General features: G+C 46.0%; 1 protein-coding gene across 2 annotated transcripts in view; it reads left to right on the forward strand.

Annotated features, from left to right (window-relative positions):
* Window positions 1-11,877, forward strand: part of LAMC3 (laminin subunit gamma 3) — a 51,098-nt gene that overhangs the window by 21,359 nt on the left and 17,862 nt on the right. For both annotated transcript variants that reach the window (XM_058159651.1, XM_058159652.1), the window contains exons 10-19: window positions 896-1,097; window positions 3,131-3,243; window positions 4,224-4,442; window positions 4,638-4,826; window positions 6,383-6,628; window positions 7,261-7,414; window positions 8,442-8,584; window positions 9,137-9,315; window positions 10,224-10,368; window positions 11,653-11,858. In XM_058159651.1, the coding sequence (XP_058015634.1) occupies window positions 896-1,097; window positions 3,131-3,243; window positions 4,224-4,442; window positions 4,638-4,826; window positions 6,383-6,628; window positions 7,261-7,414; window positions 8,442-8,584; window positions 9,137-9,315; window positions 10,224-10,368; window positions 11,653-11,858 (1,796 nt within the window). The remainder of the gene's footprint in view (window positions 1-895; window positions 1,098-3,130; window positions 3,244-4,223; window positions 4,443-4,637; window positions 4,827-6,382; window positions 6,629-7,260; window positions 7,415-8,441; window positions 8,585-9,136; window positions 9,316-10,223; window positions 10,369-11,652; window positions 11,859-11,877) is intronic.

An 11,877-nucleotide genomic window follows, 5' to 3' on the forward strand; every position in this document is an offset into this window, starting at 1 on the left:
CATATACGACCTTTGCAGCATCCCTCTGGTCTTGTGCATCCAAATTCGGATGCTTCTTCAACTGACTCGCATTTATGAAGGTCGCGTTGGCCCACGTGATCCCCTTTCGACGAGCAAAGTTAAGGGGGAAGCCAGGTTCACTCAACGACCATGTTGCTAACCAAACAATTGCCGGGATTCACTTAACAACTGTGGCAAGAAAGGTTGTAGAATGGGGCCAAATTCACTATGGAATGGAATAGAATAGAATAGAATAGAATAGAATAGAATAGAATAGAATAGAATAGAATAGAATAGAATAGAATAGAATAGAATAGAATAGAACAGAGAAGGGAAGGGAAGGGAAGGGAAGGGAAGGGAAGAGAAGAGAAGAGAAGAGAAGAGAAGAGAAGAGAAGAGAAGCGGATAGGATAGGATAGGATAGGATAGGATAGGATAGGATAGGATAGGATAGAATAGAATAGAATAGAATAGAAAATAGAACAGAAAATAGAATAGAATAGAGTAGAGTAGAAGAGAAGAGAAGAGAAGAGAAGAGAAGAGAAGAGAAGAGAAGAGAAGAGAAGAGAAGTGAATAGGATAGAATAGCATAGCATAGAAAATAGAACAGGAAATAGAATAGAATAGAATAGAACAGAACAGAACAGAACAGAACAGAACAGAATAGAATAACAGAGTTGGAAGGGACCCTGGAGGTCTTCTAGTCCAGCCCCCTGCTCAAGCAGGAGAAACTACACCATCTCACACAAGTGACTGTTCTCGCTGTTGTTATCTCGTTTAGCAACATAAATTTTTGGGCTCAGTTGTGGTTTTTTAAGTCAAGCACTACCTTTAATTTCCGGCGATCTTTAATTCTTTCCTCTCTGCTCTCGGCTTGGCTCTCCATTCCCCTTAGAGAAATTCCTAGGCGATCAGCGTTTTAGCTACGGCCAGCTGCTCTCGGCAGTCCTTCACTTCGGAGACAACACAACGGATGTGTCTTCTCCTTCCATCCAGTTAATTTTGGAAGGCAACGGGGTCTTTTTAACAGCGAGGCACGAGAACCCGGAAGAAAAGGGGAACGAAATTCCATGCAAAGAACGGATCGTGTCCTTCAGGTATCAGCCCGCTTGGATTCTCAGCTTGGTTGGAAAGATAAATTGTGTTGTTTTGCCGTTGCAATTCTTCATTCAGGAAAACACCATAGATGTAGCTACGCTATCCCATTAAAGCTATAAATAGCTGATGGCAATTATTCCAGATTATTCTAGATCGGAGAAAACCTAATGAGGGGTGTTCATTGTTCTGGGGTTTTAAAACTGAGTTTTGCCATGCCTAAATGGAAGTGTTTTTGTGCATACTAAACAGCTCTTTAAAACAGCCGATAAAATGACTTGTAGAAACCATCGCTACATTCAGGGTTATAGGCTGAGAGACACAGCAAAGGAAGGTGTTGTGGTCCGCCGGCGGCCTGCGGAGCTGGCAGCGGAGTCGGACTGTGATGAGGCTGGGGAGGAACATGGGCCAGTCCTGGAGTCTGTGGAAGGCTCGGACGAGGGCTCTGCATTGGAGGCAGAGACGGGGCCAGGGCCATCTGGGAGTTATGTGCTGCCTCCGGAGCCTCCAGAGTCGGATGTCAGTGAGGCAGAGGAACAGGGGGAAACTGTTCCCAGTGATCACATGCGCAGAGCTGCCAGAAGGCAAGAACAGTTAAGACAAAAGGGACAACTCGGGAGTAAGGCTTGGAGATGATTGGCCCCTCCCATAAGACATAAAGGAGCTTTTGCAGGAAGCAGCTTTGTTCGTTCTAGTCAGTTTAAATTCTGAAGCTCCGTTTTGACTCTGTGCTCCGTGTGGCCTTGCAAAGCTAATTGCCAGTTAGGTCTTTGGCAGCGTGTCAAGGGAGATAAAGGTGGGTGCTTATCGGCCTTATCCCAACAGACTTCTGTTGGACTCTTTACAAACTATTTGTGACTCATTACAGGTTGCGGATGAAAATAATTCACAGCGGTTGAAATAAAAAGAGGGTTTTTGGGACTAAGCATGTGAGTGTTACTGTCTCAGGAAGCCTAGGTCAGAACAGGAGGGGAGATGGGGAGGGAAGAAGAAAATAAAAATAGAATTAGCTGAAAACATAGCTCTTAAAATGGGGATAATTCTGGGTTGAAAGGAGGCTAGAATTAGATGGTTAGATGAGAAGTCTGCCAAAGATTTCCTTAGACTTCTCAGCTGCAAAACTGCTAACAGGTAGTCCTTGACGTGCAACCGTTTGTTTAGTGACCATTCAAAATTGCAACGGTGCTGACAAAAAGTGAATCGCGACCATTAATCCCATCACCATTGCGGCCTCCCCATGATCACATGATCCAAATTCGAAAGCTTGGCAACTGGCATGTACTTATGACGGTTGCAGTGTCTCGGGGTCACGTAATCCCCCTTTTGTGACCTTCTGATGAGCAAACTCAATTGGGAAGAAGCCGGATGCACTTAACAAACCATGTGACTGACTTAACAGCCGCCATGATTCACTTAACAACCGTGGCAAGAGATGGAGAAAAACTGGCTTAAGAACTGTCTCGCTTAGCAGTGGAAATTTTTGGGCTTAATTGTGGTCGTAGGACCGCCTGTCGTTTTGGAAGATGCCTGGAGAACAGGTCTTATTAAGGCTCTTAGTCTTGAAGGCGGTAGCCTTGGAGTAAGGTGGGACTCCATTTGTTGCTTCTGAGCACCCCAGAGGCATCTAGTCAACCCCTCTGAGCACCAAAATGCCGGACTACGAAGGGCCTCAACTTAACAGACCTGTAAATGTGTAACACGCCACAAACTCAAATAAGGCCCCTTATTTTATTTTATTTTTAACAAAGTAATAACCACGCCGGGTGCTGCAATACCTTTTGATGTTGTTCAATTAACTCTAACCGCTGCTGGCAAACAGCAGGATGGGCTGATCAATGCTACATCCCTTTCTTTGTGGAAAGTTACAAATATCTGGAGAACAGCAAGGGTCGGGGTTTCAAGCAGACGGGGGGATTAAAGATTTTTATTAAAAAACAACAACAACCCACCTAGACTGAACAAGGACCTGTTAATCCTTCAGGTGGCTTTTCTGCAAGTTTTGTTTGATTGCAGTTCCTGGGTCGGTTTGTCGCAGGTTGCACGAGGCAGAAGAGGCCATGGACTCGGTTCTGTCGCCTTTCCAGTTTCAGCGGCTCCTTTCCAATCTGACGACGCTTCGGATCCAAGTTGAAAGTAAACCCAGATCGGGTAAGCGGAACCGCAGAAGAAGGTTAATTCCTCATTAGTTTCAGGGAGAAGAATGAAACTTGGTCACAGCAGTTACCTCTTAATAGAATAGTAGAATAGAATAGAATAGAATAGAATAGAATAGAATAGAATAGAATAGAATGTGGAGTGGAGTGGAGTGGAGTGGAGTGGAGTGGAGTGGAGTGGGGTAGGGTAGGGTAGAATAGAATAGAATAGAATAGAATAGAATAGAATAGAATAGAATAGAATATGGAGTAGAGTAGAGTAGAATAGAATAGAATAGAATAGAATAGAATAGAATAGAATAGAATGTGGAGTGGAGTGGAGTGGAGTGGAGTGGAGTGGAGTGGAGTGGAGTGGAGTGGAGTGGAGTGGGGTAGGGTAGGGTAGAGTAGAATAGAATAGAATAGAATAGAATAGAATAGAATAGAATAGAATAGAATAGAATAGAATATGGAGTAGAGTAGAGTAGAGTAGAGTAGAATAGAATAGAATAGAATAGAATATGGAGTAGAGTAGAATAGAATAGAATAGAATAGAATAGAATAGAATAGAATAGAATAGAATAGAATAGAATAGAATAGAATATGGAGTAGAGTAGAGTAGAGTAGAGTAGAGTAGAGTAGAGTAGAGTAGAGTAGAGTAGAGTAGAGTAGAATAGAATAGAATAGAATAGAATAGAATAGAATAGAATAGCATATGGAGTGGAGTAGAGTAGAGTAGAGTAGAATAGAATAGAATAGAATAGAATAGAATAGAATAGAATAGAATAGAATAGAATAGAATAGAATAGAATAATATTGGAATGAAGAATAGAATTGAAAAGAAAAAAAGAAAAGAAATTAGGAATGAAATAGAAGAGAAGAGGAGAGGAGAGGAGAGGAGAGGAGAGGAGAGGAGAGGAGAGGAGAGGAGAGAAGAGAAGAGGAGGCAGGCGGATTTTCATTCTCACTGTAAAACCTGCGTTTCTTCCTCCACAGGCAGAATTGCGCTAAAGGAGGTGCGACTGGTCTCTGCTCGTCCGGGTTTCTCCCAGCAGGCTCCGTGGGTTGAAGAATGCCTCTGCCCGCAGGGGTACCAAGGCCGATTTTGCGAGTTTTGCGCTCCGGGTTACAAACGGGAGATGGCTTGGGGCGGGCCGTTTGCAAGTTGCGTGCCTTGTACCTGCAACCAGCACGGGAGCTGCGATCCTAATTCGGGTGAGCGTAAAGTTTCGGTTCCGTCCCCTCTTTATCCCAAAGGTGATTTTTTGGGGGGACTGGACTTTCTGGGTTTTCTTTGAAGACATTTCACTTCTCCTCCAAGGAGCTTCTTCAGCTTCAGTGTCTTCGTCTTCGAAGGAAAAAACCCATAAAGTCTCTGCCCCTCCCCTGCTCCCCCTCCTCCTTCCACAGGCATCTGCCAATGTCTGCACAACACCGAAGGACCTGCTTGTGAGCGATGCATTGTGGGGTTCTACGGCAACCCTTTTCTTGGGCAGCCTGATGACTGCCGATCTTGCCCGTGTCCGGGGCAAGGGCCTTGCGCAACCATGCTGGACAGCGAAGAAGTGGTCTGCACGCATTGTCCCTCGGCACAGAGAGGTAAGTGACCCCGCAGCCGGGCATCCAACCCCCAGCCTCAAAAGGGCAAACAACACTGACCCAAACACAAAGCTCACCAGATAAAGTGGTATATAAGTTTAAGTGCTGTTGCTATTGTTATTTATTTTATTTTATTTATTTATTTATTTGGTTTTTATACCGCCCTTCTCCCGAAGGACTCAGGGCGGTTTACAGCCAACATAAAAACAGTTTTATAAATAGAATTAAAAAAACATTTTAAACATCTTATTCAATTTGGCTAACCCCATTTAAAAAACTATAATAGAGAAATAATAAAAACCCCAATTAAAAACGGCAGTGTATTAGACCAGCCCTGTGCGGTAAAACAGAAAAGTCTTGAGTTCACGGCGGAAGGTCCGGAGGTCGGAGAGTAATCGTAACCCCAGAGGAAGCTCATTCCAGAGGGTAGGTGCTCCCACAGAGAAGGCTCTCCCCCTGGGGTTCTCCAGCCGACATTGTTTGGCTGACGGCACCCTGAGGAGACCCTCCCTATGGGAGTGCACAGGTCGGTGGGAGGGTATCAGTGGCAGCAGGTGGTCCCGTAAATAGCCCGGTCCTATGCCATGGAGCGCTTTAAAGGTGGTAAACAACACCTTGAATTGCACCCGGAAGACCACCGGCAACCAGTGCAGCTTGTGCAGGAGAGGTGTTATATGGGAGCCACGAGTAGCTCCCTCTATTACCCGCGCAGCCGCATTCTGGACCAGTTGGAGCCTCCGGGTGCTCTTCAAGGGGAGCCCCATGTAGAGAGTGTTACAGTAGTCCAGGCGGGAAGTGACGAGGGCATGAGTGACCGTGCATAGAGAATCCCGGTCTATGAATCAGTTGTTATTCTGATTATTATTACTCTGTTCCTTAACAAGCAGGAGGAACCTCTTTTATTTACACGACTGTGAATTCCTTTCATTCACAGTCAGCAAAGTTGGTCCAAACAGTTTTGCAAAGGAATATCTATCAACACAGACCTTATCTCGTTTGGCAAGCTGCCACGTAACTTGTTTCCAACCGCAGTACAAGGCGAAACCTGGCACAGAGTCTCTCAGAGTCACGGAACGAACGGATTGTTTCCTGCAAAAGCCCCCTCCCCTTTCGCTCCTCTTTTGTTTCCTATGGGAGGGGCCAATCACCTCCAAGGTGTGGCTTTACTCCCGAGTCGACCCTGCTTTCTGAGTTGTTCTTGTCTTCTGGCAGCTCTGCGCATGCACACACTGGGAACGGGCTCCAGCTGTTCCTCTGCCTCACTCCTGTCTAGCTCCCTCTCTGCCTCTGACGCAGAGCCCTCGTCCGAGCTTTCCCCAGCCCCCAGGACTGGCCCCTGTTCCTCCCCAACCTCCTCACTTTCCGACTCTGCTGCCAGCTCCGCTGACCACCGGCGGGCCACAACAGCACGTACACTGAGAGCTTCTGCACCGGAGACAAGTCCCTTGTGGGTCTAATCACACCTGGCCAATAAAATATCCTAATTCATCATCATTATTATTATTACCGCCATCATCCTCAATTATCATGGAAAATGTTCCATTTGCGTTTCTCAGGTCGCCTGTGTGAATTATGCGATGATGGCTTCTTCGGGGATCCCTTGGGAAGAAACGGATCGCTGCGCCCTTGCAGCAGCTGCGATTGCCATGGCAACACGGACCCCAACGCAGTGGGCAATTGTGACGCGCTCACCGGCCGTTGTCTACGCTGCTTGTACAACACCGCAGGGGAGCATTGCGAGCGGTGCCAAGAGGGCTTCTATGGAAATCCTTTGGCTGCCAACCCAGCCACCAAGTGTGCACGTGAGTCCTTCAGCTAAATCTGAGAACCACCCCAAAGGTTTCTAAGAATAACAGAAATGGAAGGGGGACCTTGGAGGTCTTCTAGTCCAACCCCCTACTCAAGCAGGAGACTCTAGCCTAGACCATTCCTGAACAAATTCAAGCTCTTCTTAAAAACCTCCAGTGATGGGGCTCCCAGAACTTCTGAAGATGGTTCCACTGATTACAACCCACTTAACAATTGTCTGGCTTAGCAACTGAAGTTCTGGGCTCAATTGTGGCCGTAGGTCGAGGACTACCTGTATAACAAGACAAGAAATGATGGAAGCTAACCAAGGAGAGATCCAACCTGGAACGAAGGAGAAACAGTGAGAACAATTAATCAGTGGAACGACTTGCCTCCAGAAGTTGTGGGTGCTCCATTACTGGAGGCTTTTAACAAGAAATTGGCCAACCATTTGCCTGAAATGGTATAGGGGTTTCCTGCTGGAGCAGGGGGCTGGACTAGAAGACCTCCAAGGTCCCTTCCGGACCTATTCTGATTGAACTATGCAGGTTTTTTTAGCCCGTTGGTTGCATTTCAGCATCACGTTATTTCTCCTTCTTTCTCACATTCATTCATTCTTTCTCTCTCTCTCTCCCTTTCTTCCTAGCCTGCAACTGTAACCTTGATGGCTCTACTCAGGGACCAAAAACTTGTGATCCAGTTTCGGGTCAGTGTCGCTGCCTCCCCAATGTAACCGGACGAGAGTGCACCCAATGCCTGGAAGGCTATTTTGATCTACAGCCAGGGGTGGGGTGCAGAAGGTAATGGATCATGTGGGATTGAGGGAGGAGAAGTTTCTTCTACTCCCTCAAGGGGAGTAAAGGCAGAAGTGGGGTACATAACCCAGCTTCCTTCCAATGGATGGTTTTTGATGCATTGGGATTACGACTTGGTCCTCTAAAGTTTTCAACCTCAGCAACTTTAAGATGGGTGGACTTCAACTCCCAGGATTCTCCAGCCAGCATGCTGGCTGAGGAATTCTGGGCGTTGAAGTCCAAACATGCTGGGTGGGAATTCTGAGAGTTGGTTGGTCCAAACATATTGGCTGCAGAATTCTGCGAGTTGAAGTCCACGCATCTTGGCTGAGGAACACTGAGCTGAGGAAAAGGAACGCTAGCTGGGGAATTCTGGGAACTGAAGTCCAGCCATGCTGGAATAAAGAATTCTGGGAGTTGAAGTCCATGCATGCTAGATGGGGAATTCTAGAGGTTGAAGTTCAGACGTCTTGGCTGAGGAACACTGATCTAAGAGAAATGAATTCTGACTATGGAATTCTGGGAGATGATCCATCATGGATGAATGAATGAAGAATTCTGGGAGTTGAAGTCCATGGGGAATTCTGAGTGCTGAATCCAAACATTCTGTCTGGGGAATTCTGGGAATTGAAGTCCAGCCATGCTGGAATAAAGAATCCTGGGAGTTGAAGTCCATGCATGCTAGATGGGGAATTCTAGAGGTTGAAGTTCAGACGTCTTGGCTGAGGAACACTGATCTAAGAGAAATGAATTCTGGCTATGGAATTCTGGGAGATGATCCACCATGGATGAATGAATGAAGAATTCTGGGAGTTCAAGTCCATGGGGAATTCTGAGTGCTGAATCCAAACATTCTGTCTGGAGAATTCTGGGAGTTGAAAGCCCACACCTCTTAAAGTTGCCCAGTTAAAGAAAGCAGCTAAAGAAAGACAACACTTGGCATCTGGGGATGTTCCCATCCGAGGAGAATCAGACTAACGTTAAACGTAACATGTCCTCTTCTCTCTCTCTTTCCTCCTCCCCCACCCTCAAGTTGTCAGTGCCACCCGACGGGAGCCCAGAGCGACAGCTGCCACCCCATCACAGGGCAATGCACCTGCCATCCCGGCGTGATAGGACTATCGTGCAATCATTGCCAGGCTGGGTTCTTTGGATTCTCTGCCCAAGGTTGCCAAGGTACGATCAACTTCCCTTCGCAAAGGACTTCATTGACCCCTGGTGGGAGAGGGGGAGGGGAGGGCTGGGGACCCCTGAATGAGGTTCAGATGAGGCTCTTCCCATCCATGATCATCTGAGCCAGCGCTGGGATGATAAAGAAGGACCAGGGGTGACATGATAGCAGCCTTCCAATATCTCAGGGGCTGCCCCAAAGAAGAGGGAGTCAAGCTATTCTCCAAAGCATCTGAAGGCAGGACAAGAAGCAATGGATGGAAACTAACCAAGGAGAGAAGCAACCTAGAACTAAGGAGGAATTTCCTAACAGTGAGGACAATTAGTTAGTGGAACAGCTTGCCACCAGATGTTGTAGGTGCACCAACACTGGAGGCTTTCAAGAGGTTTATTGGAGAATCTGAAAGGGTATAGAGGGTTTCCTGTTTGAATAGGAGGTCAGACTAGAAGACCTCCAAGTCCCTTCTAATTCTGTTATGTCTCCTTTATTTGGTACCTGTTGAAGGGGTTGGCTTCATGATGACCCCCCCCCCAAAATGCATTTTCGTTTCTTTCCAGCCTGCAACTGTTCCCAGATTGGTTCGGTTTCCCTCCAGTGCCATGACAACAGCACTTGTGTGTGTAAGAAGGGCTTTGTGGGTAACAAGTGCGACCAGTGTGATATGAACTACTTCTTTGACCTGGAAAGCGAGCGATGCCAGGAGTGTCCCCTCTGCTACAGCCTTGTGAAAGAGGAGGTACGATTCTACTTTGATCAGCCAATTTGGTAAGCCTTTCAGTCAGATTAATTGAATGTTATCACTTAATCAGTCTTGAAATATCAACTTTCCTGATCGGCCCTTTGGTGCCCTTAACGGCAAATCAATCAGCCTTAAATAGATACAGATCGTCCTCGACGTATGACCAGAATTGAGCCATGACGACAGTTGTTCAGCGAGTTTTGATTCATTTTAACGATCTTCCTTGCCGCGGTTATGGAGTGAATTTGGCTTTTCTCATTGACTTTGCTCGTCAGAAGCTGGCAAGGTGGGCCACAGATGGTGATCCAGTGACTGATGTCGTAATTAAGAGTCAGTTGCCGAGCATCACAACCACATGGCCTGGCAGACACTATGATGGCCACAAATAGGGGGAATCTGCCCTAAGACCTTTTCTTTCAGCCATCCTAACTTTGAACAGTTGCTGAATGAGTAACTGAGGACTAGCTGCACGGGAGAGGAGAGGAGAGGAGAGGAGAGGAGAGGAGAGGAGAGGAGAGGAGAGGAGAGGAGAAGAGAAGAGAAGAGAAGAGAAGAGAAGAGAAGAGAAGAGAAGAGAAGAGAAGAGAAGAGAAGAGAAGAGAAGAGGGAAGCAAAGTGAAGAGGGAAGGGAAGAGAAAAGGGAAGGGAAGAGAAGAGAAGAGAAGAGGGAAGAGAAGGGAAAGGAAGGGAAGGGAAGAGAAGAGAAGAGAAGAGAAGAGAAGAGAAGAGAAGAGAAGAGAAGAGAAGAGAAGAGAAGAGAAGTTGCTGACCCCTGGGGTAGGGGTCTCCCGTTGAGCAGGAGGTCAGACTAGAAGACCTCCAAGGTCCCTTCCATCTCTGTTACGTTTAGTGTGAGGTGAGGTCTTTCTCCAAGATGGACTCATGTGGCCTTATTTCTTGTGCAGACAGACAGACTGAAGGACAAACTGACCGAAATGGAAGACTGGTTCCAGAAGCCCAGCTGTGACCGATCCAAAGGCGAATATTATCATGCGATGTTTGGCGAGAGCCCACGTGGAGACCACCTTCAGCGCCCGTACCTGTTCGAAGGTAAAAATAATGGAAGGAAAATCACCTTATGACAAACAGGAGACACCCATTTTTCCCGGACAAAGTGAGTTGGGGCTCCAGAGACGACTAGAAAAAGAGGGTAGAAACCAAAACATTAAATGAACTTTTATTATCTTGTTCTGGATAATTTAATTGTCTCTACTTTCTCCAGGTTGTAAATCACCTAGGTGTGGCATTTGCACGTCTGTTGTTAGAGGAAGGAGGCAAAGCAAGGAATACCGGACTAACAGAGTTGGAAGGGACCTTGGAGGTCTTCTAGTCCAACCCCCAATCTTCATGCAAGATAAACATCAGAAAGTACAGCTATGCCTAGGGTTACACTTTTACGAAATAAATGGAAGAAAACTCTTTATGGGACCACATAGTTTGCAAAAATAAGATCATGTGGGGTTTTTTCCCCCAAAAGATTCTCAAATAAGCATGTACAGCCAACTGACCATTTGTATCGAGTAGAGAATAAGAGAGATAGAAGGGACATTTGAGGTCTTCTAGTCTGACCCTCCTGCTTGAGCATAAGATTCCGTAGCCTTCCGGACAAACGCTGTCCAATCTCTTCTGGGAAACCTCCAATGATGAAGCGCCCACAACTTCTGGAGGCAACTGATTAATCAGGAAATTTCTCCTTGGTTCAAATCTCCCATGTTTTGTTTCCAAACATTCGCCAATCAGTTTCTCTCTTCTTCAGCCAAAAATAAAAAAAACAAAAAACAAAAAACAAAACAAAACAAAAAACAAACAAAACAAAAGTCTTGAAATCTTAAATTTAGAAAACTTAGAACTCTGCCGCCTTCGACAGGACCTGTGCTTAACTCATAGAATCATCTATTGCAATGTCCTTCCTGTTGAAGACTACTTCAGCTTCAATCGCAATAATACAAGAGCTAACAATAGATTTAAACTCAATGTGAACCGCTCCAATCTTGATTGCAGAAAATATGACTTCTGTAACAGAGTTGTTAATGCTTGGAACGCACTACCTGACTCTGTGGTCTCTTCTCAAAATCCCCAAAGCTTCAACCAAAAACTGTCTACTATTGACCTCACCCCGTTCCTAAGAGATCTGTAAGGGGCGTGCATAAGAGCACAAAACTTGCCTACCGTTCCTGTCCTATTGATTCCTTTCGTTATATCCAATTAATATAGTTATTACATACTTATACTCATTTACATGCTTATATGTTATGTAGTTATTTTCAGGCTTATGCTTATATATACTGTTATGGCAAAATAAATAAATAAAAATAAATATTGTCTTGGTTCCAGGTGCCAAAGCTGTTTTCTTGGAGAAGATGACGGATCTGAAGGACTTGGTGGAAGATGCTCATCATCGGCTGAGCAACACCAGCAGAACCATCGCTTGCGACGGTCAACGGGCTACCAAAGTGTGCGGGCTCCTTTCCGACGTATCTTCCACCCTGCGGTCCACCCACGAGGACATCCAGCTGGCCACTGAGATTCTGGAGAGCACGGTACCCAATCTTTGTGCAT

Source organism: Ahaetulla prasina, chromosome 16 (assembly GCF_028640845.1).
Source record: "Ahaetulla prasina isolate Xishuangbanna chromosome 16, ASM2864084v1, whole genome shotgun sequence".
NCBI lineage: Eukaryota > Metazoa > Chordata > Lepidosauria > Squamata > Colubridae > Ahaetulla > Ahaetulla prasina.